Raw genomic sequence first — 24,105 nt, forward strand, 5'->3', positions numbered from 1 at the left:
AGGTTGGCGGAGCTCCTTCAACAATATCTTATGGTCCAGGTCACAGAGGGTCCCTACAATTGTCAGCGACATATCAATTAATCCCAAGTGGGTCGACTAGGCGCAATGCCAATTCGATAGAAGTCAAAATAAACCATAATGTATATTGTGACAAAGTTGTGGTAACTATTGAGGCGGCCGCAATGAAATGTTTTCCGCCATTCCCGCGTGTCGGGGTTCGCATGCGCTGCGATGAGCATCTGAGCTCAGTCGAGTGGTTCGGTCGAGGTCCCCACGAGTGTTATCCTGATCGCAAATCTTCAGCGATATATGGTCGTCACGCATCAACTAGCCATGAAATGCATGTCCCATACATCGTCCCAAGTGAAAATGGAGGACGCTCGGACGTAAGTTGGATTGCCCTTCACAATCAGAGTGTCACTCCATCATCCATGAGGAATCATGCAGATCGACATCACCAGGCAATGGTACGTGCTTTGCAAGGCGATATTCCTATGATAAATACAGCGACAACAGGACTTCTCGTGACCATGCCGCATTACTCCGCCGCACAGGTCTCTGCTCAACATCACGCCCTTGAGGCTTTGTGTGCTGCTTCACATACCCATGAACTTGAAGAAATGACGGGAAAAGGAGACGGATCTATACATTTGCACGTAGATCATCTCCACATGGGCGTCGGTGGCGATGATAGTTGGACACCATCTGTACATTCACAGTTTATGATACCACCAGGTAATCTGTGGACATGGTCGTTTACCCTCGCACCAGTTCTACCTGGGATCGATGCCTTCGTCGTTCACAACCGTGCACAGAGCCAATAATGATGCCGTGCATCAATACAAATCATGCGCACGATGATCGCGTACAGCATATCATGTCGTATTCTGCAGTTGCTGACCTCGCATGCAATACAACAGCCAGTACACGTTTATCATATTTTGGTCAACTTTGTGATTGACGTGGTCTTAGAAAGCAATCGGCAGATGATTTCCGGCCGCATACGTGCCGCACCTTTTGCGGCAAATTCTGAATATGGTTGAGGTTACGGGACTATCTGAGAGAGTCATAGCTTGATTTGAGAGCATCTCGATACGAGGCGACAGTTGTGTAATTTTACTAATGATTTGATTTACTGAATGATAAGGAACACATAATTTATATCGCTTATTATCTAGGGTCAGAACTGAAACACAGTTAGGATCGCGCACACGATTGCAGCTGCCACGGCAATCTTTGTTACTTCCACGCGCGGGAGCACTGACGAAATAGCCGCGTTGTCAATTATCAAAGCTGGAACATGAGATCTGCTAGAATCTCGAGCCTTTATTGCCTCTAATTCTGCTGTTTTGGGGCATCCAGCAACATACGTTGTACTCCAAGACCCATGCACCCCGAATGGTATGTATACGGGTAGTCTGATACGCGCAACCGGTCCCTCTTCAAACTTCTTGGCGTCAATTATCACCATCTCAGTCCCCCTACCGCCAAAGTCAGACTTTGCGTAATTCGCATCGTGAACAAGAGCGACCACCCAACCGTCATCTTCGTCAATCGCACCTTTGCGCGCTACAAAGAATGGCTCCATGGCAAATTTGCTTTCTCCCGGGATCCACTCCTGTTCAAGCGCATCTCCGAGCGCATCAATCGTGGGAAGAGTAACTTTTGTGAGAGCTTGCATTGGACCATTAACACCAGCTTCGTTGGTCCCAACAGAGCTTGAAAGATACATGTGCCTGTATGGTTTCCCGGTGTAATCCCAACTTGTGATGGGAAGCTCGCATGGAAGATCAGAAAGACAGTGATGCGTAGCCTTACGGCTATCGACGTCAATTACAAAACGACTGAGTTTCATCCGAGGAAAGTTTTCTTGACCGTTTGGAGAACATATGTCAGTGAAGTAAAGCGTAAATTTGTCCCAGGTACACGTGTCAAAAAATATTTTCCCATCAGAGTTTTCAAATCCGTTGACGTGATGATATGCATAGCACCAGTAGTCTGCCTCGATGGTAATCACCTCGCGACTATCTCCGCGGCGTGGAAACAATCGGAAAAGAGGGCGCCGATCAGTGTCTTCGCAAATGAGCTCAGAAAGACAAGATTTCTGAAAGATGTACTTTGTGAACACGGCAGGAAAGTCGATCTTTATCGGGCAGTCAAAAAGAATGTAGTAGTTGTCAGTCACGACGAGATCATGTACATAGCTTGCCGGGTAATCATAGGCTCGCCTCGACACTTCATTACCTGCTTCATCGAATTCGTAGAAGACAGCTTTCGTGGTTTCAGAACGCCAATCAACTTCATTCAGGAATGCAACGCAGCGCCTACCGGAACCGTCGGGTTCATCAACAGTTCGATAATGCGATGTGTGCATTACCGATGAAAGAGGGCTCGCAGCATGTCCGATTGTATCCAGCGTGTCCGGATCAAGCTCATAGGGCTTCTTGTAGTCAACTGCTACGAGATTGCCACCCCAGTTTAGGACGTTGTATGCCCCATTCTGCTTGCGCTTCAAGTTTCCAGCAAGGATGTCGTTAAAAAGGCGCCAGAAGAAGGCCGGTTTGCGGGGATCTTTCGCAGTAAATATTGATGGCTCTGTGTATTTGCCGAGTTTCTCCTCTTTGTCGAAGTCTTCCGTGCGTACGAATTTGTTCCGGAAGTAAGCTTTGCCGTCCTTGATGGCGACAGAGGTAACCATTCCGTCACCGTCAAGGTACGACTTCTCAAACCTCTCTGCACCTTCCCCTCTCACATACATCGCCGGTCCATTGCGGAGAAGAGTGCCTTCAAGCTCCGTGGGAATTTGACCCTCTATGTCAGTGATCCATTCGGATCTTTCATATGCCAGTCCGGGAACAGATGCATATCCTGTGGAGTAGTCGGCGTACTGGTTCTCAAACGTTTCAGTTACCGGGAGCACGTTCTGACGAGACTGGACCTTAGACTTTGGGAATTTGTCCAGGGGCGTGCTCTCGGTAGGCGAGTCCGTAGGGATTGTTGGCGATTGCACAGCTTGGAAGGATGATCGTAGCATCAGACTGGCTTGTCTTCCACGCTTTCCGGCACAAAACAGGCGTTCCCCTGCCCTCTTGCTCAATGGACGCGGCGGGCTGCGAGCGGCGCAAGAAGCAAGCTGCAGTGGAGAAAGCATGAACATGTTCGACGTTACAAGCAGCTTTTTCGTACCAGTGTGCCTTATGCTTCAACGAAGGTCCTCAGTGTTTGACGGGTCTTCGGGCGTTGAGTGGGTGGCCCGGCGTCGTCGCGAAATACACGCCAATTTCCGCCTCCGGCCAATGACTTTGCTTCCCATTTCCTGCTGACCAATGAGAAACCAGCAAAATCTCAAGTTCCTCGCAACACAACCAGTTTCTCTCCTATCTCTTGAGTTAACAAACCAAGAAATCGTTCATATATTGCGTTCCAGTCAGACGGTCGAGCAACCCATGGTGCTGGCATGGTGACGCTACGGCGCGACATATTCGTCGGGCGCGGGAGACAGGTTCGGGACGTGGACTCATGCAAACGAAGCCGATTCGGGCTGAGCGCACCGTGCTACGACAAGAGACGAAGGCGGCCGCCGCCGCGGCCGCCGCGGCGGTCGCGGCGGCGGTCGCGGCGGCGGGCGGCGAGGACTCGGTTGATGGGACGGATTCGGTTTCAGATGCATGCGCGCACGGTGACGTCGGATACGCCAGAACATTGACAGAGAGTGGTATCGTATTATGACATGATCGGCTCGTATAGGGTACAGCGAGTAGGTCCTTCACTGACAACACGTCCTGAAACTCCATCCACGGTCGGGAGGTGCGCGTCAACACGGGTTGGCCTACCTCTCACGAAGGCAAAAAGTCTATCTGTATCTGTGAATATGTAGCGATAGACCATATGTAGCGATAGACCATATGTAGCGATAGACCATCGTTCTTGATTTAATGATGTCAAAAATGTGGACAATCCATAGAACGATAGACCATCGTTCTTGATTTAATGGTGTCAAAAATGTGGACAATGTATGAGACGGATAGACCATCAACATTGATAAACGATACCAGGTGATTGTTACATTTTGGAAGTTGGAGTCGTGTAAGTTCGGCATATCGGATATGCCGAATAATACCGTATGGGAGGATTAACTCAAGAATGACGAATTAACTGAAAATTTTCGTTCTGAAAAATTTTCCCCTCCGGGGTGTCCACAGCTGCCTGAAAACCAGAATACGAAGGTACATATTTTAAAAATCGTTATGCGTAAAAAAGTGGCTCACCCTAATGAAATTCAGAATACAAGCAATCATATATCTTCATTCGTTCGATATCCCTAGTAGTGCTTATTTTATTTACAGTAAAATCACTAATCATGATGAGAACGGATATGCAGTCGAAACATTTTGTAAAATCGTCGTTTTGTCAACGGATCCGCGATGACTTCGAGATAGAATTAGACTTTGCACTTTGAAGGGACAACATGCAGCTTACAGAAATGTGAGGCTTGAGCTGACCGTGTCCTTGCTCCTCACTTCATTTGTCACATTCCTTCTGTCTGAGGACGAGAGCGCGGCAAAGAGCGCCCTGTCGAGCAAGAAATTTCAAAAGGTGTGTATCAAAACACGCCAAAAAATTTCTGCCTGCAGGGTCTATTAGCATCACTGCCATCACCATCTGGCGTGACATCATCATTTGCTTTGGGGGACTCAACCTCGATGTTTTTTTTGTTAATCATATGTTCCGGAGATACGCGATCGAAACATGTTGCAAGGCTGGCCAGCTTTTTAGCTTGAGGGCTGCATGTTGCAAAGATACCAGGGGGGCCGATTCGCCATGCCCAATTGCCATCTGCCACACCTGGCGTGTTCATCCTCGCTTCATCACCCAGGCCCAGTACGTCTTGCATCGTGAACACGCAAGCTTTGCTGACGCTTGACATACCTAGACGAATCAGTCCCCAGGCAGCGCCCTCGGCGTCTGATATGCCTGCGTAATTTGCCAACTTCACCTTCGTTGCTTCGTCTAAGTTCTCATACCAGCCTTCTGTTGTTTGGTTGTCATGAGTCCCAGGGTAGCAGAAGGAATTCTCACAGAAATTGTGAGGGAGATGAGGACTTTGCTTATCCCCGCCCCATGCAAACTGAAGCACAACCATACCAGGAGCCTCAATTGCCTCGCGCAGGTCAACAACGTCTTTGGTGATGACACCAAGGTCTTCAGCGACAATCGGAGCATCGCCAACTACTTTTTCGACACCATCGAAAAATGATTTGCCGGGGCCTACTATCCAAGAACCATTTTTGGCTGTTTTTGCACTGGCAGGCACGGACCAGTATGCGGCAAACGCTCGAAAATGGTCGATGCGCACTTCATCGTGCAGCTGCAAAGCTCTTCCGATTCGACCCGCCCACCAACGGTAGTTTTCCTGAGAGTGGGACCTCCAATCGTACAAAGGATTACCCCAAAGCTGCCCATCTTCACTGAATGCGTCTGGGGGAACGCCTGCTACTGAGGTCGGCTTAAAATCATCCCCGAGAAGGAATAGTGACTGATTAGCCCAGACATCAGCAGAGTGGCCACCGACATATATTGGCATGTCTCCAATGATAGATATTCCTTGAGAATTTGCATACGTCTTTAATTTAAGCCACTGCTTATCAAATAAAAACTGCGTGGCGCAAAATTCTTCGATGTGCGCAGCCGCTGAAGCGCGCTTTTGTTCGAGCTTGGCCGGATCTCGGCGCCGAAGATCTTCAGGCCAATCCCACCAGTCTTTACCAACAAGATTTGGATCGTTGCATATCGCATCAAACAGAGCAGCTTCTTCGATCCAGGATTTTATCTCGGGCCGAGAACGCCAAGTCGCGAGAGAAGACTTCAACGAGTCATCATCTGATCTCTCGAGGAGGCGCTTCGCTGCTCGTGCTATTAAAGGCTCGTTTATTTCGGCTACACGACTGAAATCTACGTTTCCTGATAGGTTGTAGGGTTGTGGGAGCTCTTGTTCTGTCAAAAGGCCGTCCGCCACAAGTTCATCCAAAGAGATTATCAGAGTGTTTCCACAGTGAGCATCGCGGCCGGAATAAGGAGACCAATAGTCTTCTCTAAACCCAGGTATCGGTCTCCCAGGAGGAACCAGTGGCAAGATCTGCCAGACCTGCATCTTTGCATCCGCGAGCCAGTCGATGAATGCAAAAGCTTCCTTCCCCAAATCACCTATACCATAATGTCCGGGCAGAGATGTCGGATGCATTATGACGCCAGCACGTCTTTGGGCTCGCCTTGGGGGAAGCATCTCTGTGTAGCCGTCATGTACTGGTTCGCCTGTAGTTATGCAGAAGGGGAAGACTCTAAAAACATGACCCGGAAAACTGGTTCGGGCTGTGGATTTTACAAGGTACGAATTCACATTGAACGCATGAGCATTTATATATGTGCCTGAGCACGGGTCCTCACCGATCTCTAGCATAGAGGCCTTGGCACGCAACGAGCGTATTTTGCGAAAACTACGTGGAGAGTCGTTCCATTTCAAACAAAAACGCCGCGATGAAGGGTGCGTTGAGAGAGATGGTGCGTTGCTCAGCAGGGACCACGCCATGACGTCACAGTGAGGTCGCTCGAGCGCCCCTAACGTGCGGATTTTGCTTCCTTCGCAGTAACTGCGGAACGAAACGATTTTGTGTTTGCGGAACGACACGGAGCGACTGGCACGTTCGTCTTATCTGTTCGTTCCTGGCTAGCTGGACCTCGCTAAATACCTTCGTACCTTCGCTTGGTACAGCCGATTTAGACTAATATCGCCGGACCGTGAAAAAATGTATTCTGCATTTCAATCAGCAGCAGGTGGATGGGAGGTACCTTCGAAGGTAACCCGTACTGCCAATAATAATACCGTACGGGAGGATTAACTCAAGAATGACGAGTGATATGAAATTTTTCGTTTTGATCGATTTTCACTTTCAAGACGCTATTTTCCCCATTCAACCGCGCGGCGCCGTACGGCATGACGAGCGCGGTTCCGAGGGAGCAAAGCCGAACGAGCGCGAGGAGCGCGGAGTTTGTTACTTTATTGCTGACAAACAACATTGTGCGACGCCTTCCGTGTCCTTGGACGACCACTGTTCTGCGGGACGTCATTATCGTTGCGCTTGGCGTGCACGTAGTCGTCGTCCTCACAGATGCCACTTGTAAACGAAGAGTGGACGCCAAGGCGTCTTCCGATGAGGCGGTGATAGACGTCGAAGTTGACCGATGTATCGATGAAAATTCAGCTTCAAACCATGGTCAAGTAGCCCTTCTTAGTCCGTCTTACGCAACAACTAATAATACACATGGCAGAGAATTTGTACGGATGCTCCATCGGCCCTAAAAGCCCATACAAGCTCAAACCGTATCAAGGTAATAAAATAATAAGAAAATTGTTGATGATGCAGTTCGTTCGATCGATCGAAAAAAATTATTATATATTTGGACCAATCACGTCACGGGAATCCAGAGATCTTTAAGATTTTGGGGATATGCACTACTGGTGCGCAACAAGAAACTGGACTTGAGAACCAGTTCGCGCAAATGTTCGCTGGCGCTACTGCCCGTGTTGCAACGAATGGCGTGCCCACATGCTAGGACTGGTCCTCTGTATCCTCAAAAGCACGCAACCCAACGCCAACTTTCACAGCAACAGAGAAGTAAATATACGGTCGCACGTACTTCAAGGACCGAAACTTCGTCGCCATCCTCCATTATACCTTCAGGGGAGCCAACCACAGAACCGGTATGCTCGGACACATCTTTCCGAAAAACTGGCCGCGCCGCAGGCAGGCCTATCGGCGACCTGGTCGCGGGTCCAGTGCTACGTAATTCTGACTATGGAGAGCACGCGGCTGCGTTTTTAAGCGGCAACTTTCAGCCCATCATCTATGAAACCAGTGCCGTTATTGAAATCAGTCACGGGGAAACGGGACAGTCGAGTTCCCTAAAATCCGACCGGCAGCCTTTAGATTTTATTGGAAATCTACCGGTCGACTTCCCTGGGGGCAAATTCATCTATGTTGGACCGAATCCGAAGTTCTCTCGAGAACACTACAAAGCATGGGGGAAAGGCCCTGGTCAAGCACAGGCCAAAGAACATACTTCGAGTGGTTGGCACCATTGGTTTGAGGGCGATGGCATGATATACGCAGTAGACTTCGGTCGTCGTTACGATGAGCGGGAGGTAGGAAATTATGGTCGCTTTGATTTGCAAGATAACGAATCTGTGAGCAAGAGTGGTCCGGCTTCGCGAAAACTGACCTTTCGAAACAGATATGTACGTACAAAAAGCTGGCACGATGAGCTTCGTCGTGGTATGCGCCTGTTCCGACCTCTGATGAATGCGAGCGGAGAGGCTTTTCTTCCAAACGCCATTGCTAATTTGATCTTCGGCGGTAACTTCTTAAAAGATTCTGCAAATACCGCTCTGTGCTTTTTTGCAAACAGACTGTTTGCATTGCAGGATACGATGCCACCATGGGAATTGAATCAAATAACGCTTGAGACAACAGGCCCTTGTGACTTTGACGGATCCTTACCGTTTTTCGTCCCATTTACGGCGCACCCAAAGGTCGCGCCTGGGACCGGACATCTTTTGTTTTTCGGGTTCAATCCTGTTTACCCTCCCCACTGTACGATAGGTTCCGTGAGCCCTGACGGAGTCGTTGGCCCTCTCAAACCACTCTGGCACAATGCAGCTCATGGAGCAACATTCATGCATGACTTCTGTCTAACGGAGCATTACACGATCCTGTTCGAAGGGTCGATGAATATTCGACCTTTGCGGATGCTAAAAGGAGTGCACCCGCTTCAATACGACAGGTCTCAGCTGGCACGATTTGGGCTCATTCGACGAGACAAAAATGCGAACATGAGTGAAGTCGTCTGGTGCAAATGTACTGAAGCTGAAATGGTTTATCATTTCGTGAATGCATGGGAAGACTCTCATACGGGGGAAATTGTGGTGATCGGTGTTAGGGAGGATGGGTTTTTCCATGGAGCCCTGGCAGCTACTGGCACGCGGGAATGGATCACTAAAACACTTGACCAAGGCACGTCAGTGCCTCGTATGCACGAATGGCGCATCGACCCTTCGCGAGGAGAAGTGGTATCCGAACGATGGCTATTCGATGACATCGTTGAGGTTCCACGCATCAACGACAGCTTCACCGGTGTTCAGAACCAATATGCCTATGCAGGCCGCATACACACTGCGTCCCTATCACAAGAAGCTCAGCTGAAATTTGATGCTGTTATAAAGTATGACATGAACACTGGGATGAAACAAGTATATGAACATGGAAGTGGGCGTTATGGTATGGAGGCACAATTTGTTCCAAGGTCTTCATCGGTCCCTGATAAAGATGAGAGTACGCAACATGGCGAGTCATCATCCGAGGATGATGGGTGGCTGGTCTTATTTGTGCATGATGAAGGTGATGCAAACATGTCTGCAGCAGAGGGCTGTTCGGAGTGCATCATACTTGATGCAAAGAGAATACAGGAAGGTCCTATTGCTCGAATAATGCTACCAACTCGTGTGCCGTACGGTGCACATGCGATGTGGTGTCCGTTGGCAGATGATAGCGATCACCATCCCGCGTCCAGCAAACACGAATCCATGCTTTCAATGATACCTCCGGAGCCTCGTGCATTTGCGATTTCCGAAGGACAACACAGAGCCCTTCTAGGGGCTGTAATGACTGGAGTTCTTCGTGCTGCATCAGGACTGTTTGTGAATGGTTGGCGCCCTTGGATCGCAATAGACGATCGCGAGCAGTATGCCTTCATTCGAATGTTTGGTTTTCGTCTCGATGAGTTGAATTCGCTTGGGATGTTTCGAAAGGAACAAATAGAAACTGAAAGCAAGTCCGGGCATATTTTTGGGGACATTTTTGCCCTCCCTGCTGGAATCGCGATTGAAAGCGCATTGCCATCACTGACGCTCTTCGAATTGGAGGGTTGCGGTGACTGTCGACTTGTGCGAGAGACACTTTCTATGCTTGATATTGCTTGCACGCACAGGCCTTGCCCACACGGCGCCGTTCGCAATCGGCTTGCAGCAGCAGCTGCCCAGACCCAAACTTTGGGGAAACGCCTGGACGAGTATATTTATCCGGAGGATGCAAAGCTCCCTTATCTTGAAGATGAACGTACTGGTGTTCGGATTGCAGGTGCTGATCAAATAATTGAGTATCTTTATTCAGAATATCTAGACGGTGCTGCTCCACCCCCGATGCTCTCTTCTGGGAAACTAGCAGCGATGTTTGCCCAGATTGCAGTTGATGCGCGGGGGTCTGCTAAAGGTTCCGATGAGATATCTCCGTTTCGACGCGGCCCGTCAGGCGCTTTCTATTCCAGACCTGCGCGTACACCTGAGAAGCCACTTCAGCTGTGGGCATACGAGGCATCGCCCTTTTGTGCACTTGTTCGGGAAACTTTGAGCGAACTCGAGCTCTCATATGTTCTACAACCATGCGCAAGGGGAAGCCCTCGCAGGACCCACCTAATGAGCAGGACAGGAGGCACGTTTCAAGTTCCATTCCTTGAAGACCCGAACACAGGCGTCGCAATTTTTGAGAGCTCCGCGATAATCAACTATCTCAGGTCTAGATACTTGCAACTCTAACAACATGTATCGAATCGTTGCTCTTAGACGTCACCATTTCGATCATTTGTTTTCGGGGAAGATTCGCAAGGTGTACGCCCGTATAGTGCGAGCGCCCAGCGTGCTTCGCTTCTGTCCCTGCTCTCGAGATCGAAAAATAAACGCTTCAGGCTCCTGTTGTTGGCTTCTTGCTGCGTTTTTGAAAGTGAAGTTGCAGATCAAGTTTAGCGCGTCAGATCAATGAGCTATGTGCGAAGAACAAAATGCATTTACGCGAAGAAGCACGTGATCTTATTTATACACTAACCATCAATTTCGCGTCAAGTCCTGCGTTTTCACGGAGCTTCAAAAGCACCTCTCTGTCGACCCCTCCGTTTGTCAAATCAATCAAGAAAGATCCGGAAGCTAGAGGTAAGACGATAATTGTCACCAACGAGAAGAAACCCAATTTGGCTGGGTTGCCGCGTGTGCTGTGCACAGCGTACCTCCACGCGGAGCTTTTCTCCCAGATCCAAGACATCGCCGAGGAGTGTGAAGCTATCTATTCATCATGAATTTGGCGAGTCAAGGCGGCCACAAAGACCCACACTGCCACACGAAAACTGATAATCTATGTAAGTCTTTCTGAGCTGGTTTGAGTACCACATCCACCCCAACTTTTTTCGACCTTTGTTACATTTTATTCGTCTTCTGATTGGTCGAGAACTCGATCATTTGCAAAAGTTATAGACTAAACAACCGTGCATTCGTCGTTTGTTACTATATTGCTGACAAACAACATTGTGCGACGCCTTCTGTGTCTTTCGACGACGATTGTTCTGCGGGACGTCATTATCGTTGCGCTTGGCGTGCACATAGTCGTCGTCCTCACATGATGCCACTTGTAAACGAAGAGTGAACGCCAAGGCGTTTTCTGGTAAGGCGATGATAGACGTCGAAGTTGACCGATGTATCGATGAAAATTCAGCTTCAAACCATAAATAAGTAGCCTTTCTCAATGCGTCTTTCACCGAGGCTTCACCGAAGCTTCATCGAGACTCGTCCCAATCAGCCTCCCGCGAACCAAATAAACGTTCCTGTTCATCAGTCTCATCACAGGGGTGCACCTTGCACGGATAAAATACGAAGGTAATAAGATCCGCTATCGCCGATCGGGAATACTGGCTTGTACTCGAAGGTACATACCTTCGAACGAAGGTATTCTGGATTTCAACCAGGTTGAACACACAGCGATACCTTATTACGTACGAAGGTACCTTCGAAGGTATACGTTATCGCTCAGGGTTAACGATCGAAGATAAGTCTGAGTTTAACGTTGGCACGTGAATTTGATGACCATCTATGTTACCATACGACGATTAATCAATAATGGTACCTTTAGCTCCAAAGTTAAAGGTGATAACTTATCATTTCATAATAATAAGTATCTTACTTCGTTAGGGTACGGTGTATTCAACCTGCTGGTTGAAATCCAGATACCTTCGTACGAACGAAGTAATATATAAATAAATAAATAAGGTGCGTGGTCTACGCACGTATGTACGTATGTACCTTGCGTAATTGCTTGATTGCTTACATATATATATTCGTTACGAAGGTACGTTCGTATTCTGAATTTCATTAGGGCGAGCCACTTTTTTTGCGTATGAGGTATAACGATTTTATGTATTACCTTCGTAAGTACGAAGGTACAAAAAAATCGCGCCTGGATGACTACTTTCGCCTTTCAAATCACGTAATTTGATAGGGTGACGCAACGACCTAAAAAGATTTAATTCAAGCCTTATTAACGTAAAGACTTTATCATTACGATCCACACAATCACTCCAGTGGGCAAACAGTATAAAGATTCCGATTATTTTCACGTAAGCGACTTATCCTTAAATATATTCAAGTTAAGTCACGTTATTAGTTAAAAGTGGCTCACCCTAATGAAATTCAGAATACATTTATTTGTAACTCATTTATGATGAGTATATGTATCATATATATGATGAGTATATATAAAAACATGAAAGCGTTTTACGAACGAACGAACGAACGAACGAATGAAGCTAATAATACGTACATATGTATCCATAGAATATATCTATGGATAATATGTACGTACGAACGAACGAAGGGATGAAAAAACCTATATATGCTGGTATAGAATATTTGTTGCGAAGCTTTTCGAACGAAGCCTATTACCTTCGAAGGTAAAAGTTAGTCGTTCGACCACGCACGTTCGCTTCAGTTCGCTCGCGCACGATGGCAACTGCTTAACTCGATTATCCTGTAACAATCTCTACCTCAGAGCTCGCATGGTTTTGAAGGCTCCGCAATGACGCCCGCGGTGAGCTGTTCGACAACTTGTTAAATCAATTTCCAGAAATAGGTCGGTCGATGTTGCTGACTTCAACACTCGAATCAAGAAACTCCGAACTTGCGAAACATGCGAACGCTGGTGACTTGTTGATTATATCGCGAAGTCAGACAGGAAACGGACTGGTTCATCGCCTCCATAATGTTTGCTGGGCGATCGATTATATAAATCCCGATTTCGTATTTTCTTCGAGCTCCTGCGCACTTTTTGCTTCTTTGAAGTTTCAGTCCCTTCATCCAACACACCTGCACACTCGAGTTTGTGGTTTGAGCGACTCTTACGCGTTGCGCATCGTCGTTTGTCTTGTTGATGACGAAGATGAGAATAGTTCGTTGCCCGAAGTAAACAGGTCCGCTGGTCTTGGTGACTGCGCTTTGGTTTGCGCATGGAGCCTTGATGAGGCCGCAAGGTACATTGAATTCTTTCACGGGTGTGAAAGATTCATAGGGAGTTCCAAGGAGAGTTACAACGACGATTACATGACCCAGCTTCACGAAGCCCTGAGTTGCTCGCACGGTGTCCACAGAGTCGATGCAGCGACACTTGCCACGCGGTTTGGGACTTTCGCCTGCATATTACGCGCAACGCATAAATCACTACTGTCAAGTCCAGGCCTTGGAGTTACGAAAGTGGTTCGACTGTCTGAAACGTTCCACACGCCGTTGCAACTCGCATCGCATTTCTAGCTCTCAAACTTTAAGCTCGCCATAACAACATGAAACTCTAGTTTATACGCACGAGCATGTCGATTGACGCCTGTTGGCGAGCGAATTTAGAAAGAAAAATCTGTTTGCGCATTGCTGCTGGGTCGAGACATCTTGAAGTCGGGCAAAATGAAATTGTATGCAGTTCCCCTTCGTCATAAGCCAGGTCATGTCGGTATCTATAGGGCAGAAAATAAAGCTCCGTTTGATTGCAAGAAGTCGAGTAGAACTCGACCGGCAAATGCAACATCCTCAGGGGTGCTGTGCTCTTGGGGACTATGGCTTATGCCATCCTTGCACCTAACAAAAAGCATGCCGATGGGACATGCTTGGCTGATTGCTAGGGCATCGTGCCCTGCACCACTTGTCAGTGCATGCTGGTATTTTGTGTTCTTCATATTGAACGAACCTGAATCACTCCAGAGCTCCGAAATAGCAACATCTGCGCTGTCTTGGGTACCTATTAGATCTTTTGTCACGTGTAATATGGACTCTGCGAAATTGTTGATAATTTGATCATCACAGTCGACTGCAGGCGCATCATGAGTACGATCGAAGCTAAACATTAGCCCTCTTGTCCGACAGACGTGTTGTGCATATTCAATAACGTGCTCAACCACGACATTCCGGTCACTGTCGGATTTCGAACGTACGTCAACAGTGAAGTTTGTGGAACTCGGTATCACATTACTTGAACCTGGCCACACGCTCACAGCTCCAACAGTGCAGACCAACAAATTATCTCTGGAAGTAGTCAAAACTCGTTCCCTACAATACGTTTCAATGGCGTGTATGATATCCGCTGAAGCTGCAAGCGCATCTTTCCTCTCCGTCATTGGCACAGTTCCAGCATGACCTTGTGTTCCATGCACTGTAAAGAGCAACCTTGTCTGGCCCGAGATCCCGACTACTGGCGAAGCATGCTGCTTCATTTGCTGGAGGACAGGACCCTGCTCAATATGCACTTCAACGTAAGAGGCCAGTGCGTCGGATATGTTTGCAGTTTGTATGGATTCAAGCGTCCCTTTGAATCCATTTTGCCGAAGCGCTTCAAGAAAAGTGTGACCCTCGTTGTCCTGGGCCTTGAACACGTTGTCAGGTAAAGTCCCAACGAGTGCACGGCTACCAAGGAAGGTACTTGAAAACCGCACGCCTTCCTCGTCAGAAAATGCAACTAGCTGCAAAGAGCAAGGCACTGGTTCCATTTCGGTTATCGATTCTAACACGAGTGCTTTGACTGCGGCGAGCCCAACTAGAATTCCTAAGGCTCCGTCATATTTTCCGGCATCCTTCACCGTATCTAGGTGGGAACCGAAAAGGAGCACTTTGTGGCCTACACAGCCAGCTCCTTCGATTCGACCGTGCACATTTCCGATCTCATCAACCCAAGTGTCCAACCCTGCTCGAATCATCCAGTTCTCAACGGTTGCCATCGCGCGTCGGGAGCCGAGGCTAAGAAATGTACGCTGAAGAGTGCCATCTTGGGCGTCGCTAATTCGTCCCAAAATCTGAAGGCGGTTCCAAGCTTCATGATCCACCGCCTCGGTAGCACCGAGCCCGAGAGATTCCGCTGATCGCAAGAAGAAGAATGTAAAAAAAATTGCGAAGAAAGGTGTCATCGGGTCGAGTACGTCTCCCGAACGAGTATTGTACCTCCGTGCCAAAGCTTTTGCGTGGCGTTAATTTTCACACTTATTTTCGCGCGCGTGGGGCCGTCCGCGTGGAGAAACGCGATTATTGATTTTAAGCAGGTATAGATACCTTCGAAGGTAAATATTAAATACCTTCGGTAATAATAATTCTCCAGAGGTCGAATCGTCTGTGTGATCTTGTGGTGTGAAAATTCGTCCTCTGGGTGGTCGGCATAGCCGAGGTATGTATGTGTGCGTACACGATCGTTCTTGATTTAATGGTGTCAAAAATGTGGACAAATATGTAGCGCTAGACCATCGTTCTTGATTTAATTGTGTCAAAAATGTCAACAGTGTATAACGACAGGCCATCGTTCTTGATGTCAAAAATGTCGACAATGTATGAGACAAATAGACCTTCGACCTTGATAAACGATACCAGGTGATTGTTACATTTTGGAACGAAGTTAATAAGGTGGTGTAACATCGGCGATGCCGAAGAACACGAAGGCATATTATGAGTAATCTTGATCTGTGTTCCGGAATTTTTTTTTTTTTGCGTGGCGCTTCAGGATGTGTATAGGGAGTGGCCGACGAGCAGCTTCGCGGCTGTTTAAACTCTAAACCCTGAAAACCCAGCCCCAAACCCCTAAAGACACGGCGCAGACCCTGAAGATACAGCGCGCCGCTTGTTACTCGCGCGTCAGCGGCTACATGAGAGCGCGTCTTGCTCATGTTGAAAACCGCTCCTGTCAGCGCGTGGCGCGCCTCAGGATCTATACGGGAAAATCAACTCAAGGATGACCAGTCCCGCCCCGGCAAAAAAAAAACCGTAACACAGATGTATGTAATCTTGCATCATATTATTATTTCCCAACCATATTTAATACGAAGGTATTTACATAAACACTTTCCATATATATCGTTGACTTTCGGTCGGCAGTGGAGTTACCATACGATCACCGGTCGGTTGCAAATACCGACACGTGCTTCGCGCCAAACAAACAGGGTCGCACGTGCATGGCGCCTCGTGTGGACGGCGCGCGCGCTGGACCGCTTGCTAATACGCTGTTCGACGCCAAACATGGAGGACACCGTCATCGGCAGTGCGCATCAACGTTGCCGAGTTTTCGTCGTCGGATGATGCGTTACAGCTGAACTAGTAGCCTTTGACCGCGACTCAAGAACAGACGGTTTAGTTTATATTGCAGCACTTTTCTTACATTTTAGACCGTCGTTTCTTGAGTTCTCGAGGCTAAGTAACACTTCGCTGTAGAACAGTCAGGAAACACTCAAAGCGCGCAATACTCATGGACAATAATGCGCGACACAATCGGAGGTCGCCCTCCGAGTTTGGCGCCGAGCAGCATCTTTGCAAGCGGCCAAGCGCGCTCGCCGTAGGCGCCATAGGGAAAAAAACACACGCGACCCTGTTTATTAGTCAACAGTCAACGAGTCAACGAAATCAACGAGTCAACGATATAGGGCATATGGTCTATTCGTCTCGAAAACGGAAACACAAGTGGTCTACGAAGGTAACGGGGTAAATACTCATACGTGGATGTCTGACTGGATTACATACGTCAACGTCACGCGAGTTACCCATGTAAATCGCGTATATAGTATTCATCAACAAACGCACGGGGCTTACCTTTCTCTTTCGGTCTTGGGCATCGAATCAGGTCGGACGTGGAGGAGCCCGCATTCCATACCCAAACTATCTCCCTACCCGCAAATGCATTCCTCGGCAATGAAGGTCAAAACCCGCAAACTACCGCCATGTCATAATTCGCTCGCAACAGCACTGCTGGTCGACGCCTACCAAATTACTATGGCATATGCCTATTGGAAAAATGGAACACATGCGAGGATCGCGGCTTTCGACCTCCTCTTTCGCAAAAATCCGTTCAACGGAGAATTCACCGTTTTCGCCGGGCTCGAAGAATGCTTGCGATTCATATCAAATTTTCGATTCACGGGCGCGGACATAGCGTTTCTTCGCAGGTAACACGAGTCGTTTTGCTTCAGGAATATTTTGCTTTCACGTGCCTGCAACTTGAATGAAAAACTCCTCAAACAAGACCCTCGTGTGAATTTTACAGACCTCCTCTCACGTAAATTTTTTACGCAGTGAGCCCTTTGCGCGGACAATGGATCCCGCATTTTTTGAATTTCTCGCCCAGCTAGACTGTTCCAGCCTAAAAGTATTTGCCCAAATGGAGGGAGGCGTCGTTTTTCCACGCGTTCCATTGATGCGCATAGAAGGCCCTCTGCTGGTAGCGCAGCTGATAGAAACACCCCTCCTTACACTTGTGAATTATGCGAGCTTGGTGGCAACGAACGCTGCCCGACATCGACTCATCGCAGGAGAAGGAGCAACACTTTTGGAGTTTGGACTACGCCGAGCTCAAGGAGCTGACGGAGGTTAGGTTGCTGAGTCATGCCTCACTTTTCCTGATGAAATCAAACCTCACTTTTCCTGATGCTCTTGATTCGCATGCAGGAGTATCGGCTTCACGGTATGCCTATCTGGGCGGTTTCGATGGTACATCCAATCTTGAGGCAGGCCGCCAATTTGGCATACCGTGCAAAGGTACACACGCACACTCATTTGTGCAGGCACACATAGGATTTGAAGATATCGCTGACTCAACCTTGAACTTACCGGATGGCGGCCTATGTCCAGATTTCATTAAGCTGGTACTGCGAGTCTGATATTTTTCACGTCTTCACAACTAAAACAATCTGGTCGTGCCGATTACTTTATCTATAGGTAAAAGAGCAGGCCGAATCACTTTTGGAGGTGGTCGATATGCTCCCCGGAAGCCTTCGATGGGCAGAAACTAATCACAGTGAACTGGCAGCTTTCGCATCATATGCATTGGCATTTCCGGCGAGCTTTCTGGCACTTGTGGATACCTACGATGTCTTGAAATCCGGCATTCCGAACTTTCTCGCAGTTGCCCTCGCTCTTCGGATTTGTGGATATCAGCCTTTAGGAATACGAATCGACAGCGGGGACCTGTCGTATTTAAGTCTTCAAGCGAGGGAAATCTTGACGACTGTGGAGGCTGTGCTTGGCGCAGAGCGTGCGGGGGGGTTTACCAACCTCAGTATCACGGCAAGCAACGACATCAATGAGGAGGTACTGCACTCCCTCAATCAACACGGTCATTCAATTACTGCATTCGGAATAGGCACACATCTTGTCACTTGTCTTCGGCAACCAGCTCTCGGATGCGTTTACAAACTTGTTGAAATCGACGGGGCACCTCGAATAAAACTTAGCGAGGACGTGCAAAAAATTACAATCCCGGGCAGGAAGGAGGCGTATCGGTTATACCTCAAGAATGGCGAGCCCGTTGTTGATGTTATGCTTCGGATAGACGAACCACAACCAAGGGAAGGCGAGCGCATATTATGTCGCCATCCATTCATATCATCAAAGCGTGCTTATGTCCAACCAGCACATGTTCAACGCCTTCACAACCTTGTCTGGGATGGCAGTACCCAGGGCGTTTGTATAGGCGTGGATCTTAGCTTGATGGCATCTCGGCTTCGTTGTATGCAAACGATCAACTCATTGGTTGGGGCATAATACTTATGTTTCTTATTTCTGGTCATTTTAGTAACTTATTTGCTCCCCTTATCTAATATTGTTTTTGAGGTCACGTTGCCGGACTGTTTGTGTGGACCATAATTGTCGAGGGCAGATCACTTGAGATACATAAATCCTACTCCTTACAAAGTCAGCGTAAGTGAAAAGCTTTACGACTTTATTCACAAGCTTTGGCTAGAAGAAGCTCCCGTGGGGGAAATAGTTTGATCCGATGTGGCAGTTGTACTGAAATGCCCTTTGGCTTCTTTTGTATCCTGCGTATTTTTTAAGCCGCATCAGTGACAGGGTTGGCCGCCAAAACTGTTGATCTCGGCAACACTTGCATTCCTTTAGAGCCGATCTATAGCTCTACACGTTCTTCTTATAGTCGTCCATGGTATGTGCAAAATGGCTTGTAAGAGTCGCAAAAAAATTATAGTCAAAAAGTTTTAACAGCAGTCGAAAACCAACCGCGACCAAGCCTATATCATGCCACGCTACACGACCGATTGGTCTAAAGATTTCGTCAGGGAGAACCTCGGGTTTAACTGCAAATCGCATGAAGAAAGCAAGCGAGTTAAGTTTATGCGCTCTATCGTAGAAGTTGCTCATGACAGGGGACGGGTGAACTGCACAAACGTCTATTCCCCGTGATTTGAGCTCAACTGCAATGCTTGCCGCGAAAGAACTAACATATGCTTTCGTTGCCCCATAAAGAGCGCTGAATGGGGTGGGTTGACACGCAGCAGCTGATGACGTAAAAACCACGCAGCCTTTCATATTTTTTGCGAGCATGCGCGTCACAAATAAATGAGTGATTTGCATGGCAGAAGTCGCGTTGCACTCATGATTGAGCAACAACTTCGAAAGTGCCCTGCATGAAGAGCACGTCAAGAACAAACGGTCAAATAAAGGACCTAGTGTGTTTTTTTAACTCACTGCTTATCGAAAAAGCCGGTAAGCATGAAACCCGCATTGTTGAATATGAGCTGCACGTCGATATCCTTGGTTGCTTCCGATATTATTTCTAAATATCCTGGGGTTCCGAGATCCACCCCGACTTTCACGAAAACGCGCGTTGGAAACTTTGCTTGCATTTCGGCTACCGCATCGTCAAGGAGCTGGTTTTGAAGGGCAACAATGACGACGTTAAGACCTTGGCTCGCAAGTTTGTCCACCAGAGACTTGCCAATGCCGCTGGAGGATCCTGTCACGAGTGCCCATTCTGCACCGTATTTAACTTTCAAGTTTTGTCGAGGCAGAAGAGAAACGAAGAGCTTTGGCAAAAAATAGGTGCCGAGAACTATAACGGCAAAGGCCGAAAGTACGAATGCGGCACATGTGACAAGTAAACTTGATGTGGGGAGCATTTATCGATGTTTAGGAACTCCAGTGATGCCGATACGTGAGGCTCCGTTTGCTGTAACCCTGGCACGCACGCGACCGAAGTTGCCAGAAATGTTCCTTCATTCGTATTTATTATTTTCTATCCCTCGCTCCATATATATATATACATATATATATATATATATATGTGTGTGGATATCCCATTTTAATAAAATAAAGTGTATATATATATATTATTTTATTATATATTATATATATTATTATATATATATGTGCTGACTTATTATTATTTATATAAATTATTATTATTATTATTATTATTATTATTATTATTATATATTATTATTATTATTATATATTATTATTATTATATATTATTATTATTAATTCATGCAAAATAGTGATAAGATTACGAAGTAATAATTATATAAATAAGGTATATATACCTTCATTATTCGTACCTTACTTATTATTATTTATTATTACCTTCTTATTTATTTATATATATATCTATCCTGTCCCACCGAAATGCATGGAAGAAATAAACCCCGACTCTTGGTTGACGAGTCGAAGTCATCTAAGATCGGCTATGTCGAATACCTTGAAAAGTGCGTTGATATGCGTACAAACAACAACTTTCAGTTTCGTTGTCAAGTCATAGGACGGTATGATTGTGTCAAATTGTGAGACCGATTCCTCGCGCCAGGAACGGCATGAGTTTGACAAGAGGTCGACTTCTTAACAGCCCAAGATGTTTTGCTCGTACTACTGGGTGGTTCAAACTCGACCATATTCTTTCACCACTCGGCTATGTTGTCAACTTCACAAGTAGACGGTGCTAATTGCGCGGTCCGACCCGGAAACGCATTCAAAGAGTTCTGCGTGACATTGTTACCTTCACTTAAGCTTGACCCAAACTCAGACGGAAAAGCTCTTGAAACGCGTATCTGACTATCTGCAAAATTCTTGGTGGGAGAGATTTCACCTTCAACATTCTCCCAATATTTAGGCAAATGTGGCGCCGTTGAATCGCCAGAAGGGTCAGTCGATGCAATAACTCTTAAAATTGGTAATGTTTCGGCTGCAGCAGTGGCTAGATGCGACCAAAATGTAAGGACTGACTTTGATGCAGTGACGACAAATTTTTGTACCTCAAACAGGTTCTTCGAAGCGGCTCTGAAAACCTTGCCAGCCTGCGGAGCTCGAATCTGGAACCATTTACATATTTCAGGTCGAGAAGGATCAGGAGCAAACAACAGACCGCGGGTGACGATAGATCCTGCTGCATGCTCACTGATCCTGTCAGACTCTGCAAAAAAATTCCGATCATTTCCACTCAACGGCGGAACGTCCATTTTAACACAAGCGGCACTTGACCAGAATTGAAGTAACGAAGCATCAGAAATGTACCCAAGAGCCAACACCGCATCCCCGATTCCAGCATCGGGGATAAAGTCTGCATAGTTCTCAAAAAGAAAATCAATTGTAGACACGGCGCTCAAGCGTGAGCTGGAAAGTATCATTTCAGGATCATACAATGTTGGTTCTCGCCGCAGCGACGGATGCACAGGCATAATCGTAACTAGATGTTTGCGTTGTGCTGTCGTACCTGAGAGTTCCGGGCCCCATGTATCCGTTTCGAGGAATGGCTTTGAGAAATATTTTCCTATTTTGAAACTATGAGGCCGCAGGTTGTCACATACTCCAGACATCCGTTTATTGTGAAGAATTTTGCCCAGAGCGTGAAATGTGGATAAAACATCATGTCGCTGCACAAGCTTTGACCAACCTGGAGCTGGCAGGCATGACATGTCTTTTGTATCATTCATCGCGGATGATGAGTCTGCGTGCTTACTCGCGTGCTCTTGCTTATCGTGGTGCGCATTATCCTCTGAATCCTGCGAGGCCAAAAATTGCAAACTTGTGATTGCACTTCTAATGTCACCCGCTGCAGAAGCAGCCAAATCCACCAGTGTCGCATGCGGAACCTTAAGATTTTCATTCATCGCGATCACAGAGAGAGCATTGACAAGTCTAGGTACGGTAACGGGATTCAGTGAAACTGTAACTGCGCCTGCCAAATTTAATTCATGGGACAAACAGTGGTCAATTGAAAGCGGTGATGCACACCAGTATTTCGTCTCTCCGCTCCCTAAGTAGCCATTTTCAGATCGTACCCCTGTTCTTTTCCTCCTTCCCGCGTCCGTCATAACGAAGATGACTGGGAACATAGTCTGACGCATAAGCTGTCGCAAAACTGTGCGAACTCGCTCAGATTGCTGTAAATTGTTGACGAAAGGAAGGTCGTCAACGAGCAAAAACTTTTTTCGGGTGATTTTTGAGACCTGCTCCCCTTTGTCTTTATGCTCCCCGACCCTGGTCTCTAATCCGAGATCGAGTGGTGAATATCGAAACGCACGTGCGATGAACGCCAAAAACTCATCCACCTTGGAAGTATATGAAGCCGATGGCAAATCAATGTACCTGAAGTCCTCCCAAAGTGTCGGCACTGGGGCACACCACTCGTGCAGCTCGAGGTTCGTTTCAGCGGCGACAAGGCGTACTGCCGCAGACTTCCCAGATCCGGAGGGACCTGTGATCAGCATGATCCTAGAAGCACCGGGCTGTTCACTATTTGATATCCATTCTCGGATAGAATCTAACTTTTTCTTAGCTACAACTATGTCTGCCTCTGATCTGGAAGGGATTTTCGTCAGATGAAGGTTCTTGGAAATAAATACCATTAAATGAAGTAGCAAGGGCTCACGGAATGATCATGGCTCACCTTGGCGCATGCTTTATGAACCACAAATGCGCATGGACTCGAGGGATGTCGCCTTCCATAAACCCGCCTGCGGCTGTGCCTTGTGACATTGCCACTTCGCCCGGATCAACTCGTTGCAGAGCACTGGTCCTAGGTCTAAAAGCTCTCCCAAAGCGCAAGACCCGGATGACGTTCGCTCTCCCTGTCGGAAGTCTTTCTCAAAAGCGAATGATGTGTTCGGAGAGAACCAGGATGTGTGGGGTTTCTCGGCAACGACATGGCGCGAGGCACATATATATGAACGGTTGAAAGTACGAAGGTACGAAGGTACTGTACGTTAGACTAGTTATTGGAGCTAGTGTAGTTGTCATTTATATATAATATTTATATTATGATAGATTATATTACGAATGAACGAAGGTATTATATATATTATCATACATGCATCACGTAGGTATATGTACATACGTATGCTTGAATATATATATACGTGCGTTATTTTTATATTAATATTATTTATATTAATATTAATATTATTATTATTATCATCATCATTATTATTACTACCATCGTAATATTAATTTATCATGACTTATTAATATTCGGCTAGCCGATCTTACACGACCCCAACTTCCCAAAATGTAACAATCACCTGGTATCGTTTATATATCAAGGTCGAAGGTCTATTCGTCCCATACATTGTTGACATTTTTGACACCATTAAATCAAGAACGTAGGGCCAGCGCTACATATATATATAGTTGTCGCCATTTTTGATTTTTTAGCTCGAGAATCTTGAGACAGTGTCCCATATAGTTGTCACACGATGTTTACTCATATACGAGTATTTAAATATGGTTGGATATTTATTTATTTACATATTTTATTTTTATTATATAGTACGAACGATGTATATACAGAAGGCTTATACGAAGCGAACGAAACTATATATACATACGAATGTACGACAGTATCGTGTGTATATGTATACACGCATGCCTCCTCGGCTAGCCGACCACCCACAGGACGAACGATTACACCTCACCATCACTCGCACTGACGAACGGTTCGA

The 24,105-nt window shown here is 46.9% G+C and overlaps 8 protein-coding genes across 8 annotated transcripts; 3 read left to right on the forward strand and 5 right to left on the reverse strand.

Moving 5' to 3' along the window:
• Window positions 1–1,180: 1,180 nt before the first annotated feature.
• LSD1 (predicted protein) lies at window positions 1,181–3,157 on the reverse strand (the record flags this gene model as incomplete). Its single annotated transcript, XM_002507523.1, has 1 exon — window positions 1,181–3,157. One exon carries the CDS (start codon window positions 3,155–3,157, stop codon window positions 1,181–1,183), a length of 1,977 nt encoding a protein of 658 aa, XP_002507569.1.
• A 972-nt stretch (window positions 3,158–4,129) lies between these two features.
• On the reverse strand, window positions 4,130–6,701 carry DPE1 (glycoside hydrolase family 77 protein). The gene is made up of 3 exons (XM_002507524.1): window positions 6,445–6,701; window positions 4,269–6,312; window positions 4,130–4,206 (listed from the first exon to the last, which is right to left on the reverse strand). Exons 1-2 carry the CDS (start codon window positions 6,584–6,586, stop codon window positions 4,604–4,606), a joined length of 1,851 nt encoding a protein of 616 aa, XP_002507570.1. The 5' UTR covers window positions 6,587–6,701; the 3' UTR covers window positions 4,130–4,206; window positions 4,269–4,603.
• An 890-nt stretch (window positions 6,702–7,591) lies between these two features.
• CCD1 (epoxycarotenoid cleavage enzyme/transferase) lies at window positions 7,592–10,645 on the forward strand (the record flags this gene model as incomplete). The annotated part of the gene is made up of 1 exon (XM_002507133.1): window positions 7,592–10,645. One exon carries the CDS (start codon window positions 7,592–7,594, stop codon window positions 10,643–10,645), a length of 3,054 nt encoding a protein of 1,017 aa, XP_002507179.1.
• A 2,364-nt stretch (window positions 10,646–13,009) lies between these two features.
• Window positions 13,010–13,675, forward strand: ERCC (predicted protein; the record flags this gene model as incomplete). Its single annotated transcript, XM_002507134.1, has 1 exon — window positions 13,010–13,675. The coding sequence occupies one exon, from the start codon at window positions 13,010–13,012 to the stop codon at window positions 13,673–13,675; it is 666 nt and encodes a 221-aa protein (XP_002507180.1).
• Window positions 13,473–15,312, reverse strand: MICPUN_55157 (predicted protein; the record flags this gene model as incomplete). The annotated part of the gene is made up of 1 exon (XM_002507525.1): window positions 13,473–15,312. One exon carries the CDS (start codon window positions 15,310–15,312, stop codon window positions 13,873–13,875), a length of 1,440 nt encoding a protein of 479 aa, XP_002507571.1. The 3' UTR covers window positions 13,473–13,872.
• A 1,679-nt stretch (window positions 15,313–16,991) lies between these two features.
• MICPUN_89550 (predicted protein) lies at window positions 16,992–19,400 on the forward strand. The gene is made up of 5 exons (XM_002507135.1): window positions 16,992–17,328; window positions 17,456–17,748; window positions 17,828–18,024; window positions 18,098–18,910; window positions 19,031–19,400. The coding sequence occupies exons 1-5, from the start codon at window positions 17,060–17,062 to the stop codon at window positions 19,148–19,150; spliced, it is 1,692 nt and encodes a 563-aa protein (XP_002507181.1). The 5' UTR covers window positions 16,992–17,059; the 3' UTR covers window positions 19,151–19,400.
• MICPUN_76105 (predicted protein) lies at window positions 19,372–20,214 on the reverse strand (the record flags this gene model as incomplete). Its single annotated transcript, XM_002507526.1, has 2 exons — window positions 19,372–19,796; window positions 19,862–20,214. Coding segments are annotated over 2 exons (778 nt in total), but the record flags the coding sequence as incomplete, so codon positions are not given.
• A 519-nt stretch (window positions 20,215–20,733) lies between these two features.
• On the reverse strand, window positions 20,734–23,013 carry MICPUN_55160 (predicted protein; the record flags this gene model as incomplete). Its single annotated transcript, XM_002507527.1, has 1 exon — window positions 20,734–23,013. One exon carries the CDS (start codon window positions 23,011–23,013, stop codon window positions 21,067–21,069), a length of 1,947 nt encoding a protein of 648 aa, XP_002507573.1. The 3' UTR covers window positions 20,734–21,066.
• Window positions 23,014–24,105: the final 1,092 nt, after the last annotated feature.

The sequence above is a fragment of the Micromonas commoda genome, chromosome 1, assembly GCF_000090985.2.
Source record: "Micromonas commoda chromosome 1, complete sequence".
NCBI lineage: Eukaryota > Viridiplantae > Chlorophyta > Mamiellophyceae > Mamiellales > Mamiellaceae > Micromonas > Micromonas commoda.

Coding starts and splice junctions, on each gene's coding strand:
- DPE1 (XM_002507524.1), bottom strand. CDS start 6,586: ATGGCGTGGTCCCTGCTGAGCAACGCACCATCTCTCTCAACGCACCCT. Junction 6,313..6,444: donor GGCCTCTATGCTAGAGATCG/GTGAGGACCCGT, acceptor GCATAACTACAG/GCGAACCAGTACATGACGGC.
- MICPUN_89550 (XM_002507135.1), top strand. CDS start 17,060: ATGCATTCCTCGGCAATGAAGGTCAAAACCCGCAAACTACCGCCATGT. Junction 17,329..17,455: donor GACATAGCGTTTCTTCGCAG/GTAACACGAGTC, acceptor TTTTTTACGCAG/TGAGCCCTTTGCGCGGACAA. Junction 18,025..18,097: donor GTCCAGATTTCATTAAGCTG/GTACTGCGAGTC, acceptor CTTTATCTATAG/GTAAAAGAGCAGGCCGAATC.